The sequence below is a fragment of the Contarinia nasturtii genome, unplaced genomic scaffold (assembly GCF_009176525.2).
Source record: "Contarinia nasturtii isolate CC-2019 unplaced genomic scaffold, AAFC_CNas_1.1 Cnas_scaffold_3116, whole genome shotgun sequence".
Classification (NCBI taxonomy): domain Eukaryota; kingdom Metazoa; phylum Arthropoda; class Insecta; order Diptera; family Cecidomyiidae; genus Contarinia; species Contarinia nasturtii.
Genome location: NW_022200428.1, coordinates 244,430 through 259,140, shown reverse-complemented (window position 1 = coordinate 259,140; position 14,711 = coordinate 244,430). Strand labels below are relative to the sequence as shown.

At 33.3% G+C, this 14,711-nt stretch overlaps 4 protein-coding genes across 8 annotated transcripts; 1 reads left to right on the top strand and 3 right to left on the bottom strand.

The window, feature by feature from the left end:
* Positions 1 to 111: 111 nt before the first annotated feature.
* LOC116349775 lies at positions 112 to 1,970 on the bottom strand. 3 transcript variants are annotated; one of them, XR_004201946.1, is made up of 6 exons: positions 1,840 to 1,970; positions 1,602 to 1,741; positions 813 to 916; positions 616 to 723; positions 496 to 552; positions 112 to 423 (listed from the first exon to the last, which is right to left on the bottom strand). XR_004201946.1 is itself a non-coding variant. In XM_031781368.1 (6 exons), exons 1-6 carry the CDS (start codon positions 1,879 to 1,881, stop codon positions 198 to 200), a joined length of 690 nt encoding a protein of 229 aa, XP_031637228.1. In that variant the 5' UTR covers positions 1,882 to 1,969; the 3' UTR covers positions 112 to 197. The 3 variants fall into 3 exon arrangements, 2 of the variants coding, with proteins under 2 accessions (XP_031637228.1, XP_031637227.1); XM_031781368.1 differs by having other exon boundaries at positions 800 to 916; positions 1,840 to 1,969; XM_031781367.1 differs by having other exon boundaries at positions 800 to 916; positions 1,602 to 1,762; positions 1,840 to 1,939.
* Positions 1,971 to 8,021: 6,051 nt separating this feature from the next.
* LOC116349730 (probable serine hydrolase) lies at positions 8,022 to 9,503 on the bottom strand. The gene is made up of 3 exons (XM_031781299.1): positions 9,251 to 9,503; positions 8,995 to 9,169; positions 8,022 to 8,922 (listed from the first exon to the last, which is right to left on the bottom strand). Exons 1-3 carry the CDS (start codon positions 9,359 to 9,361, stop codon positions 8,213 to 8,215), a joined length of 996 nt encoding a protein of 331 aa, XP_031637159.1. The 5' UTR covers positions 9,362 to 9,503; the 3' UTR covers positions 8,022 to 8,212.
* Positions 9,504 to 11,763: 2,260 nt separating this feature from the next.
* On the top strand, positions 11,764 to 13,216 carry LOC116349709. Of its 2 annotated transcripts, XM_031781259.1 has the most exons (3): positions 11,764 to 11,874; positions 11,959 to 12,895; positions 13,110 to 13,216. In XM_031781259.1, the coding sequence occupies exons 1-3, from the start codon at positions 11,824 to 11,826 to the stop codon at positions 13,145 to 13,147; spliced, it is 1,026 nt and encodes a 341-aa protein (XP_031637119.1). In that variant the 5' UTR covers positions 11,764 to 11,823; the 3' UTR covers positions 13,148 to 13,216. The 2 variants fall into 2 exon arrangements, with proteins under 2 accessions (XP_031637119.1, XP_031637120.1); XM_031781260.1 differs by lacking the exon at positions 13,110 to 13,216 and having other exon boundaries at positions 11,959 to 12,993.
* A 52-nt stretch (positions 13,217 to 13,268) lies between these two features.
* LOC116349710 lies at positions 13,269 to 14,711 on the bottom strand. 2 transcript variants are annotated; one of them, XR_004201938.1, is made up of 7 exons: positions 14,572 to 14,711; positions 14,381 to 14,508; positions 14,221 to 14,319; positions 14,059 to 14,163; positions 13,782 to 13,838; positions 13,473 to 13,695; positions 13,269 to 13,404 (listed from the first exon to the last, which is right to left on the bottom strand). XR_004201938.1 is itself a non-coding variant. In XM_031781261.1 (6 exons), exons 1-6 carry the CDS (start codon positions 14,611 to 14,613, stop codon positions 13,527 to 13,529), a joined length of 600 nt encoding a protein of 199 aa, XP_031637121.1. In that variant the 5' UTR covers positions 14,614 to 14,711; the 3' UTR covers positions 13,269 to 13,526. The 2 variants fall into 2 exon arrangements, 1 of the variants encoding a protein (XP_031637121.1); XM_031781261.1 differs by having other exon boundaries at positions 13,269 to 13,695.

Below are 14,711 nucleotides of genomic sequence, written 5' to 3'. Positions count from 1 at the left end.
TTCTAGGTCTGGATTTCGTAAATTACGTGTATATATAGCGAGTTCGATTTTTCAACACACTAATGTGGTTTCGTCACTCGCGCGAACTGCCGTTCGCTGTGATAAAAATGATTTATTTGGAGAAAAAAGATAATTTATTCATTGTGTTTATGCAGTGGGCGACAATGCTTTTGTGTTCGATGCACATCCAATTTGCTTCATTGTGGCTTTTTCATTTTAAATGAATTGAGTGCTTTAGGTGTTGGTTTCGGTGGTTTATTGGATCTATTTTTGCCACTCAAACGCCTCATGGTGATTAAACGAAAGTTTTGTTGTAGTAAAACAGACTTGATGGCCATCAAATTCATCCGTATGTCTTCGCAATGATAGTACACTTCTCTCATAAACTTTTTTATATCGTCGTTTTCTTGATTCTCTTTATCTCTGTGGACAAAAAAAAAGTTTTTACATCCCTTTTATCTCAGTTTTCATCAACATTTTCGTTCAACCACATACAATTTTTCACGTAAATCCTTTAATTCCGATGCAGATACTTGAAACATATATTTTAGCCTAGGCAGACAAATTTTAGTGTAAATATCTTATGGAAAGACGTAAGAGAATTAAGGAACATACCTTTCATATTCAAAATCAGTGAATGTTGTTGAGCGATCTTCTTTGTTATATGTCTCCATAAAACTGGATAGTTGAAGGTTCACATCGGTTGACACTTCAAGCAGTTCACTATAGATGAATTCATTGAAAAATGAGAAATAATTTATAGATTCAACTCTTGTTAAATGAGAAAAAAGAAACTAACTATTTGTAAGTACTTTTTCCTTTCAAGAATGAAACCATTCGTTTAAACGTCTTAAACATAGACTTTTTTGGTTTTTCATCTTGATTCAGATTGATGCCATCGACCGGGCCAAAACATCTGGAAATTATTTTCGTTTTAATTTAAATACATATTAACCATATTAGGCTCGAGTTGCTGCTATTGCCAAATACAGAATGTAATTTACCGTTCACCAGTTGGTTACACACATAATCAAGCAAATTAAATATTAATATTGTCTACTAATGCTTATCAAAAAATGTTTTCTGTTCTAAATTTTGAAAAGATGTGGTTTTTAACGGTGATCAGATGTGCACAAACTAATGATTAAACCTTTTTTCCCACCATAAATGTATAAAAATCAATGTACACACTCAAACATGATTCAGCCAGTTTTTGGCGGTGAATAAATATTATTATTATTGACGTTTTCGTTAACTTAACTGTTTCTACGCTGATTATACCATTGGTGTATTTCACCTGTTACAGGTGGTTCACCGTGAAAATTTTCGTAATAAATAAAATTCTGGATTAAATTTATTAAGTAATAATGATGGAGCACGCAGAACGTTACGAAAATTGCGTGTATGGAGTCTATTTTACCGTGTCAAGTAAAATGCGATAGATCAAGATTCCTTTGTATTATAACAAAAATGTTCAAAACGTTCCACGTTCCAAAACGTTGATCGCTGATCAAGCAATAGCAGCCTAGATAGCAGCTTGACTCGAACTTATACTCTACCAATAATCATGAATATGTCCATAACAAGAAAATTGCAATTACCTTTGAAACCATTCGTTTGATTTAATTTGCCGCCCTGCCTCCGTCCAAAATGGATCAAATAGAGCCACATCGACTATTATAATTTTTGAACTTGGTTTCGGCAATGGTATTGGCGTGAAATCAGCTTTGATCATTAAAATCTTTAACGAAACACGTACACACTTGGTTTCAGATCCATATTTAAAATATTCTAATCTTCAGATCCATATTTAATAAAAATTGAAAAAATTTATCTTACCACAGCCACTTGAATGATGGTTAAATATAGAAATCGTGACATTTTGAATAAGCTGCACAAGAAAGAAAAAAATGATCGTGTTCTACACAGAGCTAAATACTGAATATTGCAAATATATTCTTCTAAAAGTGGAGCTCAATGCCTCCCTTTCAAGTATTAAGACTTAGAAATTGGGCTTTCTAAAGTAAATATTAAATTAAAAAAAAAAAACATTTGGTTTGGGAAATTCCAAGGGAAAAAATTTGTTATAATAATGTTTATTTTTATTAATTCAAACGCAAAACTCTTCATAGTTATAAATGTAATTATGAGTGAAATCTAATTTGATCAAAATTCGATGACTTTGTGAATGTTGAAATAATTTTTTAGCGAAAGAAGGAGTTTCAAAGTTTATTTTTGTTACGATTCTTCGTTTAAATTAAATGAGAAAAATATATTGAAAACTTTTTTCTAAATGAGAAAAAAATGAAATAAATGTCTTGATTTATTTGGCTTCATGACGATCTTCTGTTCAATATTTGTGTTCGGAGTCAAATCAAATCTATTTGTTTGTAGAACAAATGGTTGATTATATGTCTTCTGGTTGAGATTCTGCTATAATTACCATTTCTAACTTTTAATTTTTCTGGGATAGTCTAATATACATACCATGGTACATCCTCTTGATTAGAGCTGGCATGAGCACATCCAATTGGAAAGTGAAAAATGAATATTTTCGATGAAAATATTATAATAAAGTTATCCACTTTCTACCTTACTTTTGGTAATTTGATATTTACATACGTGCACTGAATGCTGTCGTGGTGGGAAGAAAAACATGTGTATAAGCTGCATTCGTCAACATTTCTTCGATGAATTATTAAAAAGACTGACTTGGACCGGATTTCCCATTCCTAAATATTTATTGATCAAATTATTTAGCATTAAATTGAAAAGAAATAAAAATGATTTATTGTCAACTCAGCTTAGGTCTACCCTCACTTGCTTTCTATATCACCTGTATATTTTTTTTGAGCTTCACGTTCCGAGCGACATCTCTATGTGCTTGGCATTGAACTCGCGATCCAAACGAGCACCAAAGGCAATTAAAACATTTTTTTTTTGGTGCGAAAAAGTCAAAAATGTCAACTGATTTTGTGTGAAGAAAAACCATGTGATATGCAACGTCCTCGCAGTTAATTTCGATGACACAAACTGTGCAAAGTAATTTCAATTTATTTTCCATCACAAATTCACCAAATACAAATAATAAATCGGTTTTTGTTCAATTTACACGGTATATCTTTATCGAGCGTAAAATGACAGACGTCACAACAAATGATTCCGTATTCAAACTTCAAACAACTAACATTCTACACAAACTTTTTGTTCTAATTTTCATGAGCACATAGAGATGGCGCCATCATGCAGTTTTTTACATTATTTGCCATTGTAAGTGATGGTAGGCTTAGGTGGTCATTTATTTCCATCGATTTTATCGAATTCAATTTAAAATACTTACTTTTTTCGATTGCTGCTTCGAGATTCTCAATGAGCTTGAACATGTTGGATGCCTTCGAAATTATTGAATATAAGAGTGGTAAGCACACAATCCGAATATTCTTCAAAGTTTTGTGCTTCAACTAGAAAGCCCATTGATGCCAATACATTTGTTATTACAACTCCAATCAAAACCGCCCAAAATCGAACACCAATCGTATGATTTTCAAATGCTTGAGACTGATATAAGCCCAACTCTTCATAGATTTTTCGCGTCGTTTGAAAATTTTTCATGATTTTGTGTCCAATTCTCGGAATTATTGAGGGGAAATTAACTTTCGATTTTGAAGTTTTAAAAATATATCTGTGAATTTTACTTTTGTTTTATTGTAAAAGACTGATCAATTTTTTTGTTACAAAATTGAATGTTGAAGTAAAGACAATTTCTTTATTAAACACCAGTCGTGTAACACGAGTGCTCTCAAATGCAACTCAACAAATACTGCACCAAAGTTGTGCACTGGCGTGGCTCTTTTATAGCCAATGCATCATATCAATTAAATCAATAGAAGGATATTCTGACAATTAACAGGCTAAAACTGTCCTTTAATTTGCCGTTCTTTTAAAAAGAGAACTCCACGTCCTTCACATCGATATTATATTTTTATGCACGGTTGAAATGCAAGTAAATCATATATTAGTAAGCCATATCTATTACTGGCCTCACACCTCCATCCACAATGGTGTGATAGGCTCGATGTATTTTTTAGTAGTCGAATTCGATAAGAAAAAAGTATAAATGGTCAATCAACATTTTTATCCACTTTTTATTTCCATTTTGCTAAACTGTGTTAACAATTTAAATTCAATGAATTATTAAATAGACTAACTTGGACTTTTCATAATAAATAAAATAAATCGATTGATAATGACAGACAGAAAATGAACCATTTTTGAGTTTTTGATTTGAGTATTTTATAAATCTGGGGATCGACGTGAGTTCATTTTTTCAAGAATAAGTGTGCGGCGTGAAGTTTCAAGAAAGAGGTTTATTTCAAATCTGAAGTTTTCTTATAAAAGTTCTTAGGTTTTCTTATTATTCAACAATCATTAACATAATAAATTATTAATTTATTCCATACTGACTTATTCACATCCTATTCTATCAATATTGATTTTCTGGAAACTAACACAGTTTTCAATTCGCAAAACAATATTTTTATTTGTTCATTCCGCCATATTCGTTGTCACCGGTCACATTCATTTCCAACGTCGAACAAGAAAAGCGATTCTCTCAAACAAATTAACATCTCTGAAATCATCAAACACAATTCTCACGAAATTTAAGCTCCGTATGTTTTTTGTCAGACTTGTATAATTACTCTCTCTCTCTCTCTCTCTCTCTCTCTCTCTATTTATCCCTCTATCTCTCCTTACCTGCTCTGCAATTTTCGACGGAATTTTTGCTCACAAAATTAACTCGTTCAGTCGAGCCAGCCGAAAAAAACAAACATATTATTAGTGCGATTCGTTCGAAGAAAAATCCTTCTATTTTTCACTTACATGTATCAAAGTATCGCCAAATTTCGTTGGAAATTTGTTGGATTTAGATTTCAAGACAATGCAATAAAACGAGCATACATGTTGAAAATTAAAGAGATAAAAAAATATTGATTTTTATGAGTCAAGTCGTTTGTTCATCAAGCCGGTGCGTATGATGTTACAGAATCATGTCTACTCCAGCCTCAAATAAGTCATTAAAAAGCACCCAGTTTTCACCAAAAACACATTTCTCCTGAATGCATAAAGCGATTAAAGACAAAAAACCACAAAGTGGTAAGACAAGTGAAAGAAAATTATCAGCTGTATTCATTGTAACCGCAAATTGGCTGACATCATTATCTCTAAAAATTACCTGCTAAGGACCGATGAACCCTTTTTATCACTTCAAGTAAATTGCATTCGACCAGATAATCTAAGATTTAGTTTCATTTTTGTTGTCAAAGGAGACACACGCAGCATCTCACCGAAGAAAGTCTAAACTGAAAAAAAAACGAAACATTTTTTGGAAAAAAAGCATTTTACTTCATCAAAAAATTTCTTTCATTTTTTAAAATTTACTTTAATAATATCATTAAATTGAATAAATCCGTAGCCGTGTAAAACTTTGAAAGAAAACGCAAAAACGGAAAAATTTGAATAAATAATAACAGTGTGAAAAAAGTGAAATCAAAAAAAATGGACGATTTGATGTTGGAACATGACAATGGTTCGGTGCATAAACGATACGAAAAATTGTATTTGAATGCAAAAACAGCCGATGTTACCTTTATCTTTGGCACCGAACCGGATAAATTAGTCCGAGTACCAGCGCACAAACCCATTTTATCCATAGCAAGTCTCGTGTTCGACATGATGTTTTACGGCTGCTGGCCGGAGAGTGGTGACGTTCGTATTGACAATGCATCGGCCGACGAGTTTAAAGATTTTTTACAATTTTTCTACTTGGCCAAAGTGCGATTAACGCCAAAGCACTTGATTGGTGTGATGATGTTGTGTGAAAAATACGAGATGATCGATGGATTTAAAATATGCGAAAAAATCTTCGTACAAAATGTATTAACCATTGATTATGTGTGCTGGGGCTATGGCATTGCATTACATTTTGAGCAAAAAAATGTGATAGCATCGTGTGAGCAAAAGATCCACGAACATGCAACAGAAGTATTCAAAACGAATACATTTCAAGTGTGTAAGCCACAATTATTGGCAAAAATATTGCATTTAATATCGGATAAGTGTGATCCATTTGAATTGATTGGTGCGATAATGCAATGGGCCAAAAATGCATGCAAATTATGCAATTGGGAGCCAAATTCAAAAAATCTTCGGACAGCACTTCATGATGCCTTCGATCAGATGCCATTCGATAAATTGGCGCTGGAAGAGTTTTCACAGCACATCATTGAGTTCCGTGGCTTTTTCACTGCCAACGAAATGGAAACGATTATTGCAAAAATTTCAACGGAAAACTCACAAAATCGCACATTCAAATGTCATGCTCAACCGCGCGTACTTATTTTCGATCGACAACTAAGCGATGTCGAAAAAACCAACACGAAAGAATACACAAACTTTCTCGATCTACCGTATATGTGGATATCAACATTTAACGCAAATAAACCATTAATGCTGACCGACATTTATATGAAACTCAAGAGATCGAAACGATGCCAAACGGAAATTTTGGGATGGTGTGTTATTACAACAATGAGTGCAAAAAATGAACGCGGAATACGTAAAATTGAATTTGTTATTATGATTGGAAAGGATGAAATTCGGATTAATGTACCGGAGGGTATTGCAATCGATGCGAATAAATCTTGCAACATTTGTATGCACATTGAAATTTGCTGTGATAATTGTTATCTACGGGTTGCACACAAAAATATGGCACTTGCCACCGATGACACAGAAATTCAATTTAATGATGCCAAAAATAACGATTTCATATCGAAACTCGTTTTTCAAATCCCAAAGGAAGAAAGGAAATAGAGACGACCGTAGCAATAATGCAAATTACGCTTGTACGCCTTAAGGCAGATTTTTTCCACTATTTTAATTTTATTTTAATTATTTTCTTTTCTATTTTGTGTTTATATTATTCCTCAAAATGATTCAAAAAACGATCAATTTTTTTTCAACGCGCATTTTATTTACGATTCATAAGCATATAAAATAAATTAATTTTTTTTTTCAAAACTGTTTAGATTCATTTTACACAAAAAAGTTCATCTCGAGTGTCTAACGATTTTTTGTTATACCTTTTTTCAGAAATGAGGAATTCCACGAATTTTTTAATAAGAAAGAACAATGACTTACCTTTTTTTAGCATTAGGAGATTAATTAAATCGTGGCAAACACATTCTAAAGCTTATGAGAGCGACATGAATTTTTTTTCTTGGTAAAAACATACGAACATTGAACAATTGACACTTGATTATGGCTTACGTATTGCTGTAATTCTTACATCTTTTACTTGCATTTTTTTTGAGAATGAGAGAGAGAGAGAAATGGAAATGGAGAGGCAGAGACTGAGATAAAGATAGGAGGAGAGTGAAAGAGAAAAGGAAAGGAAGAGAGGAGAAGTAGAAGAGATAAGATAGAAAGAAGCTAGGATAGAAGAGAGAAGAAGAAAGAGAAGAGAGAGAGAGGAATATAGTATATAGTATATAGAGGTTGATAAGTAGCATGAAAGATAGCAATAGGCTTGCCCAATTTCGTTTCTCTTTGGTTTTTTTGCTTATCCCATAATATTGAAATTTCAAAAAATTTAATTAAACATCGATAAGCAATGAAATCATCATTAAATTAGAGAAGAAATTCTCAAAGAAATCAATCCAGCAAAAAAAAATAATAACAATAAAAATCAAATCAAAGCTTATCATGGGTCGTCATCAATGCCCTAATGAAATCAATTAGTTGTAATTAATAAGTCATGATTTAATTAATACCAATTACTGATTGGTAATCTCATTTTTATTGTTCTCTTGATATTATATTCAGAAAATTGTGAATAATCATTTAATAATCCCTTTGGATTTTTGTTGAATAAATAAATATTGTATTATAACATTTAAAAATTGTCTGACCTAATAAGCGATATTGAAATAAACGCACAATTTTAAAGAAAAATAAAATAATAAATTTGAACATTTTTTAATCACACCAACATACAGTTATATTAATACCTTTCCAATGAATTAACATCTTATTAACATATGAAATAAATACGTCTTTTTCTTCAAATTGTAAACGAAATACTCCGAGTCCAAATGGTAATAGAACGTTCATCAAAATATTTATTTCCAGTGCAATTCAATGCACCTGGTCATTATTGGCCATGATACGTCTTAAAAAAATGCCCCACTCTTTCCGCAATCATTTCCGGTTGATTCAGATGAAAGTGATGTGTTCCCGTCACTTTCATCATTTCAAATTGTTTGTTATGCTTTCGAAATACTTCAACGCCTTCGTTAATATTGTCTTCTGATTCGGCAAAATCACGATCGTCACCTCTTATAAATAAATAAGGTGCTTTGATTCGTTTTATATACTCCAAACCAGTTTGTTGATCAACAAATAGCGTATGCATAAATTTGACCCGAATGTCTCGAGTGAAATAGAATTTATTTGGATCGCTTGACGATCGCATTGTGCCACGTTCAATCAAATATTTTGTTTTGTCGAAATCGATGGATTTCTTTGAACCAACATAAACTCGTTCAGGCAATTCATCGTAGCTGTACTCGGGCGGTGGCTGTTTGTCATTAAGTGCGATTAACTTTTTCATTTGCCAATTTTGAATTTGTTCGACCAGCTTTGGATCGACGCTCAGAATTTTGAGTGTGTCCAAAGCGCACGCACATCTTACATTCTGCGGATATATTGATGCATACACAGATGAAACAATCGCACCGAGTGAATGAGAGAGGAGCGATAATTGTGGCCAATTGTATTTTTGGCGAATATTTTCTAAGAGCGCCACAAAATCAATTCCATGGTAATAGATCCCTTTGGGATAATGTGATGAAAATCCATGGCCTGGCGAAAACAAAATTTAAACAAAAAAAATATGCTTAATGTATTCATGTGTGATGGGCAAGACGATTTTACCTGGCAGGTCGATGGCCAAGTAGCTGAACTCAGGCGGTAACAATGGGATTAGAGTCGCAAACACAGTCGAACAGTCTTGCCAACCATGCACCAATAGGATTGGTTGGGTATTTTCCGGTCCATACCATATCCCGGAGATGTGTCCCCATGGCACTTCGATTCGCACTTCTTTGGGCTGTAAGAGACATTTGAGTTTGTTTTGAAATCGATACGCATCGACTTAATTCCAATTGAATTCACACTAAATGTAACTCACCTTTTCTATTTTTGATTCAACACTTTGCAATTTGATTGGTGTAGTGCTTAACAAACGACCTGTCATTAAATTCGATTTAAAAATTGGTCGTAATTTTTTTAATATTAACATTTTTATCAGAAAAATTAAAACGAAGCTTCAACTTAAACGTAACTACAAAAACAATGACTTTGTTTGTTAGATAGTGGAATGAAAAGCAAATAAAATCCAAATTTTGATGACAATTACATCAGTCGCGTGATATTTTAATTTATTATTTGGTTGAAGCACATGGATGTCAATTTGGTTGCTGTCATTTGATAATGACAACGAATGTCTAAACCATTGGAAATGTCAAACCATTTCCAATGTCAAATTTTTCGTTTTAGATTTGAAACAAGCATTTAAATAAGACTATTGTTCGTTACATTCCATATGAATTTTTTTTTTTACATTCTGTGGAATTTCTTATCTACGCTCAACTAGTTTTATAGTCAAATAAAGAGGCTTACGTACGCAAGCTGACTTTTCCGCATGGAACCGAAATTTTGGGAATAAACTGAAATTATGGTCTATGTATGGTTGCAGTAACTTGAATCAACGTGAAAACTTGTGAATATTATTTTCTTATCAAAATAAATAATCACACCAAGTTTAAAGAAATTTCAATCAAAAAAATAGCCTGTTCAAAGTTTCACATCATTACGGTACCACAAAGGCAAGTCTTTCATACAAAAATGAAATGTTTTGTGGATTTTTGTATGAAAAGTCTGTGAAAAATTGATTGCATCTTAAAACTAACATCAGATTCAGGTTTCTCGTGCCAAAAAACCCCCCACTACACATTCTTTCAGCGTTCAAATTGAAATAATAAATTATTTTAAGGCATTTTTCTCATAAGTGCCTCTTCAGAGTCTAAGTTTTACACCGGTCAATCAATGTCGTTGAAAATTTGACCAGATCTATTCCTCGTAGTGCCCAATCATTCGGTAAAGTCAGATTTTGAATTTCATGTCTGAGCACGAAACCATCGTGTCACCAAAATGGTTGAGAAATTATCAAAAAATGTATGGATGTGGGTACTCCATTCGGACCAAAAAAAATTACACCGGTCAACAGATATTGCTCAAAAACTAATCGGCACGTCTCCTAGTGGTCCCAAATCATCCTGAAAAGTCAGATTTTGAATTGAGTTTTTGGAAGAAGATTTATCGAGTTAACAAATTTTGGCAACACGCCACAGGACACAGGACACAGGTCACAGGACACAGGTCACAGGACACAGGACACATCACACACAGCGACGCACATTAATATGCCCCAAAATCATCTCCAATCGTGTTTTCTACATGAAATATGCATAGAAAACATGTTTTGGGATGACTTTAATTTTTTGGCCTAATACAATACCTTCCCTACACTAGGTGTGCGGAAAAGTAAAACACTATATTGACTCAATAACGCCGATCGAATACTAGCTGTCAGTCTTTTCGACTTCGGAGCAGCTGGGAGCAGCAATTTCTGAGAGCAGTTTTTTGATTTTATCGTTGACGCATTGTTATTATGAAAAATGATCACAAACTCTAATTACGTTTGGTGTGTTTTCAATTGAATACCTATGCAGTAGTATTTGCATCGTACATATGTACTGTCGCTGTAACCTTGATATAGAAAACGTGTCCTTAAACCTTTCATGAGCAATGGGTGACTCACAACAACCGATTTGGTTTTTTGATTTGTCATTCACTTTTCGACGTTGCTGATGTATTTTAAAGAGAATGTGCATTAGACAAACAAGAGTGTGGCTTTTTCCTTTTTTTGAAATCTCATATATTTTTAAAAAAATTAAAGTATTTTTTAGTCTTTATTAGTGATTTTGGCATGTTTTTTGATTGTTTGATTTTGATAGATCTGATCATTCGCGTTATTAAAATTCACTCGTTTTACAGTCTTTAGGGAATATGTGAAAAAGGCGAGTCAATACCAAAAGTACCAACGAGTACTCAAATATAATCTCTAACGTGTCGAAATTACCGGATAGTGAAAAATTAATGAAACGATATAGTTTTGTTCACACAATTGAATAGATAAACCATTTTCATCATATCCAACATTTTTTGTTTAGACAGAAGAAAAAGTTGCTATAGGTCTGAAAATGTATGGACTTGGGAACGTCATCAAGTCCAGGTGGGGGGTAAATCCCGAAATCCCCCCAGTGCGCATGTGTGATTAATACTCGTCTGTACTTTTAGTATTTTGATAATCGTCCCTTCCGAAATCTTTATCTCCAATGATCTTGTCGGTGACTTCAACCACAAATTTGTAATTAAAACTACAAAATTAACCACTTTATAAAAGTTCTTACAGAGTTAACTATTATCTTTGTTACAGATAATAAGAGATAATAATTAAAAATTACACCAAACCCAAATACCTCGTTGTAAAATCGTAAATATTCTGAATGTATTTGCATAAGCCGAATATTCCAACTGTATTAATGTCACCTGTTGAATTTGTGTATAAAAAGCGATTCGCAACAATCAGTTTTATCTCTTTAAAAGTGACACGTTCAAGTCAATTCAAGTGAATCCAAAATGAAGCCATATCTATTTCCATTGCTTCTATCGCTATTGCTATTCGTTAAGGTATAAAATGCTCAAAGTTTGACTGGTTGTTTTTATCATTTTTATTTCATATACTTCGATTCTTCTAAAAAAAATTCAATCTAGTTGATCAATTGCGATGGAGATGAAGAGAACGAGGACGTGACCATCTCTGGATTGATGCAGATATTGTTTCAAAAAGCAAATAAAAAACAGGTCGATTTGATGACTCACTTGAGCTTTGTAGCCCAACCATTTCCAGAGTTTGACATTGAAAACGTTAATGCTGTGCTCAACAATGATTTAAAACAGTTTGACTTCACTGCTAAAGACCTCGCGGAAAATGTACCAAAAACGATGGTATTTAAGGGTACAAACGGGTGTGACTTGTTACGGAAACATATGGATTTAATTCTGAATCAACAGGCCGCACACTTGCAGTTGAATCAAGAAATAAAAGCCGAACTTGAGTTCAATACGCTTGATAAAAACGATAAATTGTTTTATGATTCTTATAAGCAATGGATTGAGAATGCCATTGACAAACAGCAAATGCGATCTTTGGACAGTAAAATTTCTTTCCACATCCTTCCAGTGTATGTGAAATTCATCGGCAAATTCCGCGAAGAATTAAACGACATTAAAATGGGACGCAGAAGCATTGATGCCAACATCGAATCAATTAATACAATGTATAACAGCTTATACTTTGATAAAACAAACGAAGAAATTGAACATTTAAGTCACGCAGTTATTGAAATGTCTCCATTATACACAAAATTCGTTGAAACTCTAAGAAAATTGAAGAATTTTTTGAAGGAATTCAATAATCAACGAGTCGCATGGGTTGAATATTTTATCGGAATGAGAAAGAAACTTGGAGGTGATAGAACACCTGTTGAACCGTTTACAAAAATTTCGAAGGCTCAAAAAATTGCCAAAGCAATCTATGACGTGGGAGTTGATAAGTGTTTTGGTTCCTGTACCGGCGACAACGCCAAAGACTTTGCCATAGGCTGTACCAAAGGGTGTTTCAAAGCAGTTGGTGGCGTTTGTGCAAAAGGTTGTATAGCTCTTAGTAAAAATGCTTTAAAATGAATATGAACATTTGATGAAGCTTCAATAAAATTGACATGAAATTAATTACTGCTTACATATTAACTACCATATTTTTATTTTGTCGATACAATATAACTTCAAAAGGTTTTTTTAAATGTTCCGCAAATTAATGGAGTTTATGCGTTTTCCGAAATTCCATCCCATCGATGGGACTCTAGATCTAACGTTATCTCACTTCACTGTAATAAGATTTTGAAGTCATGAAATGTTCGAGAGGGGTGACATACCAGGCGTTGTAGAGGGGACCGAGTGTAGTCATGCCTCATACTTCGTTTTGAAAACTTGGCCAGGTGTGTGCGGAAAAGTAAAACTAAACATTTATTTTTGGAAGAAATTTTGATTTATTTAAAAACCAGAGCTCTTATAGGCAGAAGTAACTTACGACCCGTAAGTGCTGCTCTTTCTTGTAATCAGTTATGGCAAAAAACATTACATTACACTACAGTTACAGCACTATAAATATTATATATGAAATCTGTTGAAAATCTTTGAATGAAATAAATAATTTTGCATTGAATTACTTTAATATTTTGTATGTACTTCTTGTTAAACATTGCAAGCATCGACTGATGGATCTATTCCGCCAATAGTTTGTATCCATAGTATGCAGCACCCCCCATAGCGGTGGCAATTAATGCTTTTTTCCACCATGCCTTTCGATATACGCCAGCTTCTAAGTATTCTAAACACGTAAACATGTCGCCACACATTTTTTCGACATCATCACGAACATTATCGTCAGGCCTGGTACAAAAATCGACGAAACAAAATGGAAATTTTCCGCACGTGTGTGTTTTTGTAAATAACTCCATTCATGGAAAAATACATACGATTTTCGGTAGATTTTCTTAAGTTTTTCAACACTTGATGAGATGGTTGCTTTGGCACTGCAAAAAATCGATTAAATATTCATTTGCGACTCTATTTGGAATTTTCGAGTAAACAATTCTGAATTTCGACAAATTTGTGAAGAAAATGATCATATCGATCGAAAATTATTCGACAGGTTGAAAAAATGATCAACATTTTTGATGGAAAAGTTCCAAAATCCAAATTACGGGCAGCATTTCACAAGTAATTCAAACGGGTTTGATAATAAAAAGTTACCTTTTGTATTTTCCCTCTCTGTAACCGTCTTTTGGATCATCGTTGTAAAGTCGTTCAAATTCCATCATTTTCTCGTTGACATCAATGTACGCCGAAGTGATGTTTCTACAAAAATAAAATTGATCAATTTTTGGTAAGCAAAGAAAAAGTTCCGAAACTCACTCAGTTCGGCCAATCAAAGGAATCCAGCTTATGGTTTTCCGTACCAATTTACTCACGGAACTGGGAACATAATTCGATAAAAACGTTTTACCGGTGCAACTGCAATATAAAACATGAACATGTAAACTATTTGGGGGATATTTTTTCTGGGGTTTCCTACTATTTCATCCATTTGATCGGGTCAATCTCTTTTCCAAATTTTTCGAGATCACTGCTGTGTATCGGAACATTTGGAATGTAAATTCGTCTACTCATCGATTGTTCTACGCCCGCCCTCAAGCCGGGAATCTATAATGGTTAATAATTGATTGGATATTTTTATATGGAAAAATATTTCGAAAGTTTACTTGCCCAAACTAAAAACATGAAACTCAGAACGAAGAACAATTTCATGGCGGTTTTTTTGAAGGACAATATCACACGCGTTATTCGTATGTAATCAGAAGTAAATGATTGAAAAAATTGACTCCCAAATGAATATATAGACGTAA